Source organism: Puma concolor, chromosome E1, assembly GCF_028749965.1.
Source record: "Puma concolor isolate L17-30 chromosome E1, mPumCon1.1.hap2, whole genome shotgun sequence".
Taxonomy (NCBI): domain Eukaryota; kingdom Metazoa; phylum Chordata; class Mammalia; order Carnivora; family Felidae; genus Puma; species Puma concolor.
This window is the reverse complement of record NC_141680.1, coordinates 39970249-39985313: the sequence shown is the minus strand read 5'-3', so window position 1 is coordinate 39985313 and position 15065 is coordinate 39970249. Positions and strand designations below refer to the sequence as shown.

The following is a 15065-nucleotide window of genomic DNA, read 5'->3' as shown; positions in this document are numbered from 1 at the left end:
CCTGCCAAGTTAACATTCTTTTAAAGAAGACAACAAAGCATGGGGTGCCTGGGTAGCTCAGTGGTTAAGTGTCCAGCCCTTGATTTTGGCTCAGGTCATGATCTCATGGTTTTGAGATCAAGCCCTGCATTGGAATGCTCTCTCCCTCTCCTCTCCCTCTGTCTCTCTCAAAATAAATAAACTTTAAAAATAAAGACAACAAAGCCTAGACATTCAGCATGCAGAATTTCCAGCATTCAATGAAAATTACAAGACGTGCAAAAAAGCATGAAATGATACCAGAAGAAAAACCAGTCAATAGTAACAGGTCCAGAAATGACAGAGGTTATAAAATTGACCAATAAAAAGGGTTTAAAAATAGCAAGTACAAACATGCTCAAGAATTTGTGCAAAAACTTAAAGATAATATGGAGATTGAAGTAAAAGGATGAGAGAGGATATACTATTACAATCACTAATCACAGGAAACTTGGAATGGTTAGTAACATGAGATGATGTAAACTTCAGGAAAAGTGTAGATGGAAAAGATACTAGAAAGTAAATGACAAATCAAGTAGACCAAAAAACAGTAAAGCTCTAGAAGACTTGAGCAACACTGTCAATGAACTTGTCCTAATTGACACTTAAACAGAATGCTATACCAGAAAGCATCAGAGTAAGTGTTCTTTTTCAAGTGCACTTAGAATATTTAGTGAGACACACCAAATAATGGACCATAAAAAATTTTTCAGTGAATTTAGGATTGAAATCATAGTGAGTGTAGTGCCATGTCCTCAACAGAATTAAAGTAGAAATGAGTAACATTTCTTGAAATTTTGAAAGTTAAATATTATCCTTCAGAATAACATGGGTCCACAATTTCTTTATCCATTCATCAGTTGATGGACATTTAGGTTTATATACACAATGGAGTACTATGTGGCAATGAGAAAGAATGAAATATGGCCCTTTGTAGCAACGTGGTTGGAACTGGAGAGTGTTACGCTAAGTGAAATAAGCCATACAGAGAAAGACAGATACCATATGTTTCCACTCTTATGTGGATCCTGAGAAACTTAACAGAAGTCCATGGGGGAGGGGAAGAAAAAAAAAAAAAAGAGGTTAGAGTGGGAGAGAGCCAAAGCATAAGAGACTCTTAAAAACTGAGAACAAACTGAGGGTTGATGGGGGGTGGGAGGGAGGGGAGGGTGGGTGATGGGTATTGAGGAGGGCACCTTTTGGGATGAGCACTGGGTGTTGTATGGAAACCAATTTGACAATAAATTTCATATATTGGAAAAAAAAAAAGAGAACATGGGTCTAAGAATAGATTACAAAGAAAACTAGAAAATATGTTTTGCTGTGTGATAATGAAAACAATATTTGAAACTCGTGGGCTATTCCAAAGGCAATACTTTAGAGAAAAATGTAGTTTCAAATGCTTATGTTAGAAAAGAAAGGTTTAAAATAGAGGATCTAGGGGTTCATCGCTGGCTCAGCTGATAGAGCATGTGACTCTTGACCTCGGGGTGGTGAGTTCAAGCCCCACGTTGAGTACAGAGATTACTTTTTAAAAAATTAGATGAGATATCAACAAAATAGGAGACAAAAACAGTACTGAAACCAAAAGCTGGTTTCTTGGGGGGAAAAAAAACCCCAAATTGACAGACTCAGACGAAGAAAATAAAAGAGAAGACCTAGATTATCAAGGAGAGCACTAAATATTGTACCCAAAAGACAGATTAAGACCATCTGAATAGATCAGTAACAAGTAAGTTCAGTGAATAATTGAAAAGAATCCCATAAAGAAAAGCCCAGGCCCAGATGTCTTCACTGGTGAATTCCATCAAATATTTAAAGAAGAGGGGCACCTGGATGGCTCATTTGGTTAAGCATCTGATTCTTGATTTCGGCTTAGGTCATGGTCTCACAGTGGTGAGATCTAGCCCCACGTTGGGTTCCATGCTAATCCTGGAGACTGCTTGGGATTCTCTCTCCCTCTCTCCTTCTCTCCTTCTCCTTCCTCCACCCCCCAAAATAAATAAAAAAATAAACATTAAAAAATATTTACAGAAGAAATAATAGCAGTTTTCAAACTGATTCATAAAATGAAATAGGAAGTATTTCATAACTCATTTTATGAGGCCAGTATTTTTCTGATACCAAAGACATCACAATAAAAGGAAATCTACTAATTGTTCTTTCTCAGAAACAGAGCCACAAAAATACTTGACAGAATTTTAGCAAACTAAATCCAGCAACATGAGAAAGGATTTGGAATCATAACCAAGCAGGATTTACCCCAGAAATAACAAGTGTGGCTTAATATCTGAAAATCAATTAAATATAATATCTCATAATAATTAGTAGAATAAAGTAGAGGTCAGTAGACTTTCTGAACAGGGCCAGATAAGGAAATATTTTTAGGGCTTCATTGGCCATACAGTCTCTGTCACAGCACCCAACCCTGCCAATATGTTTTACAAAGGCAGCCATAGAGTATACATAAACAATTAAGCATAATGTGCTCCAATAAAGCTTTATTTCTGTACAATGAGATTTGAATTTCAGGTAAGTTTCACATGTCACAAGATCTTTGAAAAATTTTTTTCAACCCTTTGAAAACATCAAAACCATTCTTGACTTGTGAGCCATATAAAAACAGGCAGCTGGTGAGATTTACTGCCCCTTGGAATAAAGGACAGGAACTACATGATCATCTCAGTGTGTGGTGGCCTCTAAAATGGCCCCCAAATAACCCCTGACTCCTAGTACTCACACCCTTATGTAATCTTTCCCCATGAACGTGGACTGGACCTAGTGACTCATTTCTAACAATAGAATACTGCAAAAGAGATTGGATGTCACTTTGGAGGTTAAGTACCAAAGAGTGTGATTCTGTCTTGCTCTGCTTTCTCTCAGGGCTGTGGCTCTGGAGGAAGCAGCCTGCCCTGTTGTGAGTAGCTCTGTGGAGAGGTCCATGTAGCAAGGAACTTAAGGTGTGGCCAGCAGCCAGCAAGGACCTGAAACCTATCAAAAACCAAATGAGTGAGCTTGGAATTGGATCTGCTGAGGTCTGCCAACAGCCACCTAAAATAAGCTTGGAACAGAATTTGCACCCAGTTAACCTTTGAGATGAATGCAACTGTGACCAAGACCTTAATTGCAGCCTGTGAGACATCCTGAGTCAGAGGCACCCTGCTAAAGCTGCCTGTGCCTGTATTCCTGACCCACAAAAACCATGCGATAATAAATGTTGTTTTAAGCTGCTCGGTTTGGGGAGTAATTTGTTAAGTAATAGTAGATAATTAATACATCATCGGATACAGAAAAAAAATACATGGCAAATCCAACACCTATTTGTGATAAAAAAAATTCTCAACAAACTAGAAATAGAAGGGAGTTTACTCAATCTGATCAAAACCATCTATGAAAAACCTGCTGCTAACATCATACTTAATGATGAAAGACTTTACCCTAAGGTCAAGACCAAGGTAAAGATGTTCCATGTCCCCATTTCTGCCAACATTCTGTTGGAGATTCTAGCCAATGCAGTAAGCTTGAAAGAAGAACAAGAAAGAAAGAAAAGAAAGAAAGAAAGAGAGGAAGGAAGGAAGGAAGGAAGGAAGGAAGGAAGGAAGGAAGGAAGGAAGGAAGGAAGGAAGGAAAGAAAACTGACAGGAAAGAAGTAGACCGTGTTTATTCACAGATAACATAATTCTAAAAGAAGTGCTTGAAAACAGCAAAACATTACTGAAAGAAATTAAACACCTGTATTAAAAGTATACAGAGAACTCTTACAATCAATAATAAGGCAATCCAGTTAAAGATTGGGCTAAACATTTGGGTAGATTTTCACCAAGGAAAGAGATGAATGGCTAATAAGCACAGGAAAGGGTGTTTGTTGCACAATTGCACAATAAAACCACAGTGGGATTACAATCTATACCCCCTAACATGACTATAATGAAAAAGAGAGTGCCAAGTATTGGCAAAGATGTGGAGAAACTGGGGCATTCATGCATTGCTGGTAGAAATGTAAAATAGTACAGCCACTTTGGAAAATAGTGTGGTGGTTTCTTAAAAAGTCAAACATAAGCATAGTGTAGGACCTAGCAATGCTAATCCTAGGCATCTACCCGGAAAAAATGGAAACACAGGTCCATACAAAGACCTAAGACACATATCTGCCAAATAGAATGTACAACTCTTATTTGGGTCCTAATTTGAACAGGTCACGTTGACGAAGGCATTTATAAGACAATTAGGGAGACTTGGACAGTCAGGTTATCAGATATTAAGGAATTAAAGTCATTATCCGTTAGAAAGGTGTCCTGAAATATTTACAGGTGAAATAGTCTGGGATTTGCTTTAATTTTTAAATTTTTTTTAAACGTTTATTTATTTTTGAGACAGAGAGAGACAGCATGAACAGGGAAGGGTCAAAGAGAGAGGGAGACACAGAATCTGAAATAGGTTCCAGTCTCTGAGCTGTCAGCACAGAGCCCGATGCGGGGCTCGAACTCACAGACCGTGAGATCATGACCTGAGCCGAAGTCGGACTGCTTAACCGACTGAGCCACCCAGGCGCCCCTGGGATTTGCTTTAAAATACTGAAACAAAAAGCAGAGGAAAATAGATGAAATAGAAATAGTAGAATGTTAATAAATGTCAAAGCTTAATGATGGTACAAGTGCATTCTGTATTCACTCTTGTGTATATTTGAAATTTTCCATAAGAAGTTAGAAAAATTAAACTGAGAACTTGACTACTGTGGAAAAAGAGCCTTTAAGAAATTCATAAAGGGGGGGGGAAGAAATTCATAAAGGGGCACCTGGCTGGTCAGTCAGTAGAACATGTGACTCTTGATCTGAGGGTCATGAGGTCAAGCCCCACATTGAGGGAAGAGATTACTTTTTCAAAAAAACATAAAGGCAAGTAGGTAATAATATTACATAACTTAGCTTGTTTGAGCCCAATACTGGTCCTTTACAGTTGCAAAAATCCAGCCATTTCATACTGCCATGTAAAAGGTTATCTTAAGCAGAGATTTAAGTGAAAGAGCAGAGACAGAGCTTTCAGTCTTCATGTTGCACCACTTGCTGGCAAGTACTAGCTAGCTTTCTGGTATTTCTGTATTTGCAAAATGCATATAGGTCTCTTATCAGCACAGAGTAGTTTGCTGTTAAACATTTCCAAATGAGAATCAAGCACCATGATACCCTCATGCAAACGCTCATACACAGCACAGCCTTTCTTCTTTGCGAATGGCACCTGCCTCTTCCTCAGCATGAAAGATCCCAGGATTTACAGCTGCTTTTATTTGGGGTATGGAAATTTTATAGTTCTTATGTACAGACACATGTTTAATGAGAATCGTGCATGATTTACTAAAGATGCGTTCCTATTTATTCATTATTTTCTCCTTTTTCCATTTTTCAGTACATGTACTAGCCTTAGCAAGTTCTGTTCCAAACTCAGGCACCTTGACTTGGCTTCCTGTACATCAATAACAAACATGTCTCTTAAAGCTCTGAGGTAAATGTCTTCTACCAAGAATGTCCAATAATCAGAACAAATATACTTATTTTTTATTTCAAATAACTGAATTAAATTGGAATTGAAGGAAACTATGTTTTATGGATATGTACTATAGTTCAGAATAGATTTTTTGTTTTATCACTTGCCCAAATTACAGGACACATCCAGGTGAAATGACTAGAGGTAACTAGGATTTCTGAACAGACTGGCACAACTTCTACATGAATGATTTGATTTTTATGAGGGCTTGATTCCCGCCCCCCCCCCCCCAAATGCCACATATCATTATAGCTTAGTGGCTTAGTGATTAAAGCAGCACTCTGGAGCCAGGTGATTAACCAAGTACTTCAAACAAATACAACCCTCCTGAGTTGTTCCTTTCTATCTCATAGTGCTGTTAGGATTAAACAGTATTATTATTATTTGATAGTATTAGGCCAAATCGTGTAAAGTTGCCAGTATTTAACAACTTTTGTCTTATAAAAATGACGGCCTCATATAGTTCAACCAAATATATATAAAGCGCTTAGCAGAGTTTCTGGCATACAGTAAGCGCTTGATAAGTTTTGTTTTAATGTTAATGTATTTTTAAAGTACATTACAGAAAATGTACCTTAGAAGGAAGGTGAAATGCTCATTCTCTTTGTAACTTTACTTTTTTATCAGCCTTTTATAAATAATTATAGCCCCATGTATTGGTTATGTTCATGAATAGTAAAAATTAAGCTATTAAAAGAAATGTAGATTTAGTTGAGTGTAAGTAATCTAAAAATATGACTTCCTCTAGACTTTTCCTTATGAATATTGAATATATGCATTTAAAGCCATTTGCCATGTAGAATGATAAATAGGATAATATAACAACACTTACAGTTTACAAAATATTTTCACATAAATGATTTCATTTATTTCAAAACCTTGTGGGGCAGATAGGACACACACTTCATAGTTAAGAAAGTCTTAAAACATTTTTTAATGCCAGGTACTGTGATTTAACCATAAGATGTAAGTAAATAAGGTATCGTTGCTGCCCTTAAGCTGCTCAGAGCCTAGTGGGAGAAAAAAATAAACAGTATGATAAGTTCTGTTATACAAGTGAGTGCATCCATTTGAGGAGAACATAGGAGGGGCTATGGCTGATCTTAGATTAAGAGGAGTTCAGGCTGGTTTCCTAAAGTGACTTGCCTGAAGTCACACTATTTAATGCTGAAGAATGAACTTGAACCAAGATCCTCTGCCTTCGTTTTATAAAACAATTAAAGCAGTATTTTCCTAAGAATGTCCTAGAACTTGAGATTCTTCCATAGTTCAAGTGAGAAATGAAAGACGAAACTAATATTTGATATAAGGCAGAGATCGAACACAATATATCCTAAATTCAGCCTGTGGAAGCAGTACTCCAGATACTTCACAGATAAGGAAAATTTATAGATCTTTTGTATTTTTTACATAAAAATGTAAATATCCTCATTATTACTTTGATAAGTAATAGAATTATTTGATAAAGAATCTGAATCTAAACTCTTCACTAATTACTCTGTTAACTTGAACAGGTCACTTAATTCCCATTTACTTTCCAGATCTTTTAAAGATGTGATAAGTGCAAAAAGAATATGTTTGGAAAGGATAAACCTCCATAACGGTCTAACATATCTGAAAAACAATATTGTGCTTTGTGCTTACTAGTTTAGCTGGATTTAAGAGAGCCCCTGTAGTGATATAGTCCCACGTGAACACCACAAGTGTTGATAAATATGCTTTGTTGTTTTTGTTGTTGTTGTTGTTGTTGTTGTTGTTGTTGGTTGACTATATTCTAAATCTATGTTAAGTAAATATATTCTTAGGGGAGAACATGGGACTGTAGCCATTCCCTGACTAAATAGCCAATAAAATGAGACTTTGGTACCTTTGGAATTGGGTTTAGTCATATGTTTGTTTCATTTTGTTTTGTCCTAAGTGAGGGATGTCCACTGTTGGAGCAATTAAACATTTCCTGGTGTGACCAAGTAACCAAGGATGGCATCCAAGCACTAGTGAGAGGCTGTGGGGGTCTCAAGGCCTTATTCTTAAAAGGCTGCACACAGGTAATACTCCATGTAGTGCTTGTGAATGTTAGAAGAACCATGGACTTTGTAGGCAGTCCAAAGATACTGGCTTGAGGAACATGTAATTGTATATTATTGGCCAAAGATACATACTTACCAAATACTAAAATGTTTTCCTTAGAGTAAAAAAACCTAAGAATTAACATCTGACCAAAGAAATTTATGAGGGGAGGCAAGATGAGGAGAAAAAATCACACCACGCATCCACCTCAGGCAAGAAGGGTCTCTTGCAACTTAATCTGAAAAGGAAACTTGCCATGTTGTCATTGTCTGAGACCTTAAACTGGAGAGGCAAAGAAGCCAGCTTAGTTAGCAATTTCGCTGGTTGTTTAACTACCAGGTTAAATGTGCCAGATATACAGAACCTACATTTTATAGTGTTGATGTTTACTTCCTGCCAGTCACATTACAAATCCCAACATATTTTGTCATTAAAAATTTTTGCTATCTTCATATTTTACTGTGGAAAAAAAATAAGGAATTGACATGGCAGTGTCTGGAAGGAAATAATCAAAAGTGAGTTTAGAAGTGATTGACAAAGTAAGGCTAGGCTCTTAAGAAATTATTTTACTAATGCTTACTGAAACCATACCTTGGATGCCGTTAAAAGTGCCCTTACTCTTTGACCATGATGGGACGAGTTCCATTGTTTGAAACAGAGCGTTGAAAGTGAGACTGCCTTAAAACAACAGCTTGAGCTTCTGGTTATTTATGGAATCCTGGAAAATATTGATTGGAATGCACCATTATACATTATAATCAATTACTTGCCATCTGTTCTCAGCACTGTACACATGGCACTGATCTTCCAGCAGCAGATAAACCGGATTCCTTTCTCAGCTCCTGCTCCCAAAAAGTTTGTTTTTAAAAAACTTTATATAGGAAGCATAGAAGTGTGAAAATTATTTTAGCTTCATAATCCCTGAACAAAATGCTGTGAGGCATATTTAATTTATCAGAAGAAAAATCCATAAACATTAGGCAGTGTTTATTTTATCTTTTCCTTGATTTGGTGATCATATGAATTTGATGTGGTTGGAACTGATGAAAAATACTGATAACCATACTAATGATATGAAGTCCACCTTTCTGTGATCACAGGTCATTGTTTCTGATTCATTGTTCTTTGAAATTTGGTTGGCTGTATTTAGAATGTATTAATGAATGTATACATTCCTAAATCTTTATCCCTTGAAACAATGGTAGTAATCATATTTTCTCTTTTTAATCTTTCTAGCTAGAAGACGAAGCTCTCAAGTACATAGGTGCACACTGTCCTGAACTGGTGACTTTGAACTTGCAGACTTGTTTAGTAAGCAGTCCTTCCCACAATTCTTTTGTATTAGTAATTCATATCAGTAATATTGTAAGAGCTTTAGTCATCAAGACCAGTGGTTATTCTACTTCAATCCTGGGGACACTGTAAACACACAGATGATTCTTTGCATGTTTAACAATAGTCACTCCTGAGGGTTTTAACAGAGATAATATAGAAGGTAGCTCTTGCAGACTTCCAAATAAGCTAACTGTAACTCCACCCCTTTTCTTTTTTTCTTTTCAAAGTGAATTATTCACAAACTTCAGTACTTAAAATATTTTTGGTAAATTAATTGCAGTCAGATCAATTAACATCTATCATTGGGTCATAACTGTTGGGAACCACTGATCCAAACAGATGACAAGCAAAATGTACTCTTTAAATTTTTAAATTTTTTTTTTTCAACATTTTTTATTTATTTTTGGGACAGAGAGAGACAGAGCATGAACGGGGGAGGGGCAGAGAGAGAGGGAGACACAGAATCGGAAACAGGCTCCAGGCTCCGAGCCATCAGCCCAGAGCCTGACGCGGGGCTCGAACTCACGGACCGCGAGATCGTGACCTGGCTGAAGTCGGACGCTTAACCGACTGCGCCACCCAGGCGCCCCTAAATTTTTAATTTCCAAGTAGTATTCGTAGTTCACATTTGGCTTGTTTAGACTATCAGCTTTTTTTGTGTCTATCCCCAAACCCCTGCATTTTGCTCAGAGAATTTGCTGAAACCACTCAGGTTCCTACAACATTGACAGTACATATTTAGCTTTTCTCTCTTGCCTGGAAAATTACATATATGTGTTGCCTTGGAATGAGAGCCTCTCATTGCAATGAAAAAGAGTTGATGAGGGCTTTCCTTGTTTTTACTAAAACTTCTTCTCATTATACCCTTCTCTTGTTTGATTACCTGAAACTTGAGAGCATAGTGATTGTTTAGTTTAAAGGTGACACATAAAGGGCCATATTTTGTGCAAGTGAAGCAACCTCCCCTTTCAAGCCCTTAAGGGATGGTTCTGATAATGATCTGCTCAGGAGGCTCCTGAAGACTGAGTTAAAGGAATAACATTCCTTTTAATTCTGATCACCCCTTCCTTTTAATTCTGACTGTCATAGTTACTGTAGAATTTGCCTAATTTCATTTATGAAACCAAAATATTTGGCCTGACAGGAAGAGCTTATACAACTGTTGTAAACATGAAACCATCACCTTACCGTGATAGGAAGAAACTGTTCTTAGGCATCTTCAGATTCTGTTTGTACACACAGATACACAGAGATACACTCCATAGATATTTGTGTGGATATATGTTACACACACATTCACACAACCATATAAATACATACCCTACCTACCATTTGCTGTTTTAGTTTCACTTCCTTTATCCTTTCAGCAGACAGAAAGTGCAGGTGGTAAGCGTAAAGAACCAGTTCTGTCATCAGTTTATTTTACTCTTTCCCTTCACCCAGGTCTTAGGGCATAAGTCATCCCTTCCGTAGAATGTGATGAAATGATTCTCATTCCTAAGACTTCATGTGTCTGCCCAAAACTGTTGAAGTGACCAAAGTACATTCTTGAGCCATTCTCTTTTTCTGGACTAATTTGAAAACATAAAAGTTTAGTAAATTCTATTCTTTCTAAAATTTGAAGTATTGGTACATACGACTTTCCTCAACTTTCTTCCCCAGTAATCCCTTATAGATTTTAAAACATTAAGAAGGAAAAGGCAGCACAGCCCTATAAAACTTTCCTAATATTATATGACACAAGTTCTCATTGGCCTGGTAAATATGCATGTTTATCGATTGCTGTTTCCCCTTTACATTTCAATTATCCTTGTTTAGTAATAACATACATCACACTTGTATGAAAGTTACTTCCACATGTGTTGATCTTCATTAATTTATCCTCAAGATAAATCTTATATCTGCCTTAGCATCCATTTTTTATCTGTATCTTGTTTCAATTATGCAATATTGAGAATATACTGATTTAAGCAGTGAATATTTAAAGCATGATTTTTTTTTTCAGTTGTCCTGGCAACCTAAGGACACTGACTGAACAGAGATGACAGGAGAGCTTTATTCTGAGGCTTATACAAAATTTGTGAAACTAACAGGACAAATTGAAGTGCTAATCATATCCTACATGTTAAGATGTTTATATATGGCATCTTTTTTTTTTTAGTGTAACATCTTGCTGTGTCCTTTTTATTTTAGAATAATTTAAAACACACAAAATTACATTTGGTTGATCACAGCTGTTTATCTCCATAAATGAGTATATTCTTTATATTATACAACTAAAATAAATACATAAATAAATGGATCTGTGGTTGATAAGAAGTTGCAACTGTCATCCATAGGTTGTTTTATTTTTTCAGTAACTTAATATCAGTGTCAATTTTGAACTTATAAATACATTTATACTGCTGTGCTTGCCTGTTTTCTAGGTTTTAAAGTCGTGTAATTGAATCTACCCCACGATGTACCTCATGCTGTTCCCAATCCCGCTAGGTTACAAGAATCCCATTATAGCTTCCTCCTTTTACACCAAAAATGAGCACTGGGGCGCCTAGCTGGCTCAGTCAGTAGAGCATATAACTCTTGATCGCGGGGTCGTGAGTTCAAGCCCCACGTTGGGCATGGAGCCTACTTAAAATAAATTAAAATGAAAAAAATGAGCACAGATTCTCTCACAAACTAAATCAAAAGGAACTGAGAAGGAGAAACAAAGCATATTCATTTTCTTTTAGGTCTACTACCTAATTAATATCAAGCTCTATTTTATTTCTTTTTGGTGCTTATTTTCAGAGGTAACATTTTTTTCCTTTTCTTCTGCTAAATAACTAATATCTATGGGATTTTTTTGCTCTTATTTATTTATTTATTTATTTTTTTAGCAAATCACAGATGAAGGTCTCATTACTATATGCAGAGGGTGCCATAAGTTACAGTCCCTCTGTGCCTCCGGCTGCTCCAACATCACAGATGCCATCCTGAATGCTCTAGGTCAGAACTGTCCACGGCTTAGGTAAACATTTCTTGTTTAGCTCAAAAAATCATGGGAAAGGAACAAAGGCCTTCTTCACCCAAATTTATTTCTTTGGAACTTTGAGATTTTTAAGGTAGACACTACAAGGCTAACCTTTTAGATGCCCAGCTACTTGCTTTGTACCTCATTCGATTACATGTAATTGGCCTAAACCAAAGGGTAATAGTCCCCATTTCCTACTTCTTGCTATCTAGACTAGAAAAAAAAAAAAAAATAACATTTTATTTCATTACTTGTCTTATTAAACTTTCATATAATTCATTTCTAAAGAAAGTTTTTAAAGGCCTACCCCTGCGGTTATTTGTATTGTGGTAATGATGCCCGGTACATAGAAGAAAGTATTTTTTAAAAAAGCCCTACAGGAAAACTTCCTTTGTGCTCAAGATCTTTTAGAGCAAGCTTATTTCTCTATGGTTCCTCCTTTCTGCCAAAATATAGGATTGGCTGAATATTTACTAAGAATGCTGTTAGCATACACATGGTTTCAAACCCATACTGATTTTGTAAAAGCCCACAACACACTGTTTCATAATAAATAGGGATTATCCCCATATACCTGTTTTGTTTTTAAAACAAAACTTTTATTTTACTTATATGTTAGACATGTTGACCATTGTTGTAAGGGATTTACAAATATTAATTCGTTTAATCCACAGAATACCATATTAGTACTGTTACTGTCTCCATAATATAGATGAGAAAACTGAAGCCCGGAGAGGTCAGATAACCTGTTCAAGGTCTCACAGCTAGTGAGTTCAAGAGCAAGATTCAAACCCAGGCAGCCTGGCTCCAGAACCCAGAAAACCTCTTGTCTTACATATAATAATCATTGTAAACCAATATAACTTCATTAAAGCTTTTTGTAGTCACCTGGCCAGGAGCCTGATCATCATTATTGAAAGAAAATTTGCCTAGATTATCAAAATTCCTTGATAGATCATAGACTTGGTCAGAATTAATAATGTTAGAGGCCTGGAGCTAAGGAGGTAGCCAAACTTCTCCCTAAAAATCTTACACTTTACCTTTTTCTCATTTGAAGAGAGGACTGTTCAGCTCCTTATTACTTCATGGCTTATTTTATTGTTCAAATAGAAAAGCTCTCAAATATGATAATCAAAAGTTCAGTCAGATCATGTTTTCCCATTAGATATATATAGCATTCATTTCTTATTGATTTTTGATAATGATTTCTTATACTGTGGCTTTATTTGTTTCAACTTACGTAGTAAGTAATTTGTAAGCAGACATAAAAATATTCTTTGGTACGGTCACACAGACACCACCAAAGTTTTCACAGAAAGGAGCTACTTTTGATTCCCCAGTCCTGTGGTTGGCATTTAGGTTGGTGTTTAGCAGTTCCTGAGTAGGAGAGTTGTCTGCCAGCTCAGTTTCCCCCTCCTCTGGGCCTCCCCGGGAGCCTGTGGGAGGAGGCAAGAAGCTTAAGGGTATTTTTTCATAAGTATGGAATTTCATACTTGGTACAGGCCTGTAATTAACCAGTCCCTTCATAGAATTTTTAAAAGCTATTTAAATCTGAGTGAACCTACATGTAAAATAGGGAAAGAATAATTTACTTGAGCAACAGATTAATTGAAACAGAGTATTTATCTCCATTTCCTTTGTTTTCTAGGAGCAGGCTGCCCTCTGGGGGTAAGCAGTATGCCATCAAGAAGGCTTTTAAATGCATTTTTCATGCATTTTGGCATTAACTACAAGCTTCTATTATATTCTTCTGATTGCATCACCCTGAATTGTGGTATTTACAGGACCACTTTATGATGACTCCATGAAAATGAGTGGCAAGATCTGTATACAGACTTGCTTAGCTGTTAATGTCACTATAGTATGCAGTGCCTAGGGAATAGGAGGTTGTTTTCTTAAATTCTTGCTGTTTTTAATAAACCCAGTTTTCAGGGAACAAGGGCTTGACTTTCACTTTTTTTTTTTTTTTTTTTATAACAGAATATTAGAAGTGGCAAGGTGTTCTCAATTAACAGACGTAGGCTTTACCACTCTGGCTAGGGTAAGTATTTTCTCCAGGTTCTGTAGGTTTGGTTTGGGATTTTTCTTTCAGAGGAGTGAACAATGAGGGAAAAGTAGAAAGGCAGCAGAATTGAGGGTGTGGGATGTGAGGGAACTTCTCTGTGGCTGGTGTTCCTGAGCATTCTCATGCTGCAGCTATAGGCCTGTGGAATACAAACTGCTCTGGAAATACAAACGTGCGTTGGAGGACATGATGCTCCTTCATGAGACTTGATTTGTCACATTTTCATTAGATGGTAAACTAAGCAGGGACTTTCTCATGCTTCATGAAAGAAATTCTTGGTTACTTGGTATGCGACTGGTGGGTGAGAGTGTTGTTGAAAGAGATGGATAAGCCCAATTTTAAATGGAGGTGGCTTAAGATTTTTTGTGTTCTCCAGAATATGTTAATCCTTGGAATGGTTTATAAATCACTGTATGTATAATAATAGCATTTAAAATTATATTGTCTTTAACCAGTATAATGGAACATGGGGAGGGACCTTTGCTTTCAGGCAGATTGATGGAACATTAATTGGTCGGGGGCAACATATGGCATAACTAAATCGGGACATAAAGCTTACCTTTCAGTCTTCCAAAGAAAATAATTTTCATCAAATTATTTATGGTTAGAAGGCTCTGTACTAGCTTGGTATTAATGTTCAGGGAATTTATTCCCGTGGACTTGTAAGGTGTTAGATACTTTAAATGTAGAATAATTAAGAAATTTCACTGTGATCGAGGCCTTTTAAAATGTGTAATTAATGGAATAAGGCAGAAAGTGTCATTAGAATGACACCTCTGAGTTATAGGAAGTTGTTATAGGAATAACTCTGAAAGTTAAGATTTTGTCGGTGTATTTAATACTACTTCTGGCCTTAAATTTTCCCATGTTTTAAATGTTTGAGCTATAATGTTTGGTTTTGTATTTTGTAGAATTGCCATGAGCTCGAAAAGATGGACCTGGAAGAGTGTGTTCAGGTAAGAATGTGGATTTTTACTCAGAAATGCAGTATGATAGAAACTTACATAATATGTGCACAGCAGAACTTTC

At 36.5% G+C, this 15065-nt stretch overlaps 1 protein-coding gene across 3 annotated transcripts in view; it reads left to right on the top strand.

Annotated features, from left to right (window-relative positions):
* The window catches only part of FBXL20 (F-box and leucine rich repeat protein 20), a 103918-nt gene that overhangs the window by 76505 nt on the left and 12348 nt on the right, over positions 1 to 15065 (top strand). For all 3 annotated transcript variants that reach the window (XM_086687190.1, XM_086687191.1, XM_086687192.1), the window contains 6 exons: positions 5422 to 5517; positions 7478 to 7604; positions 8863 to 8937; positions 11838 to 11968; positions 13952 to 14012; positions 14948 to 14992. In XM_086687190.1, coding sequence (XP_086543316.1) covers positions 5422 to 5517; positions 7478 to 7604; positions 8863 to 8937; positions 11838 to 11968; positions 13952 to 14012; positions 14948 to 14992 — 535 coding nt within the window. The remainder of the gene's footprint in view (positions 1 to 5421; positions 5518 to 7477; positions 7605 to 8862; positions 8938 to 11837; positions 11969 to 13951; positions 14013 to 14947; positions 14993 to 15065) is intronic.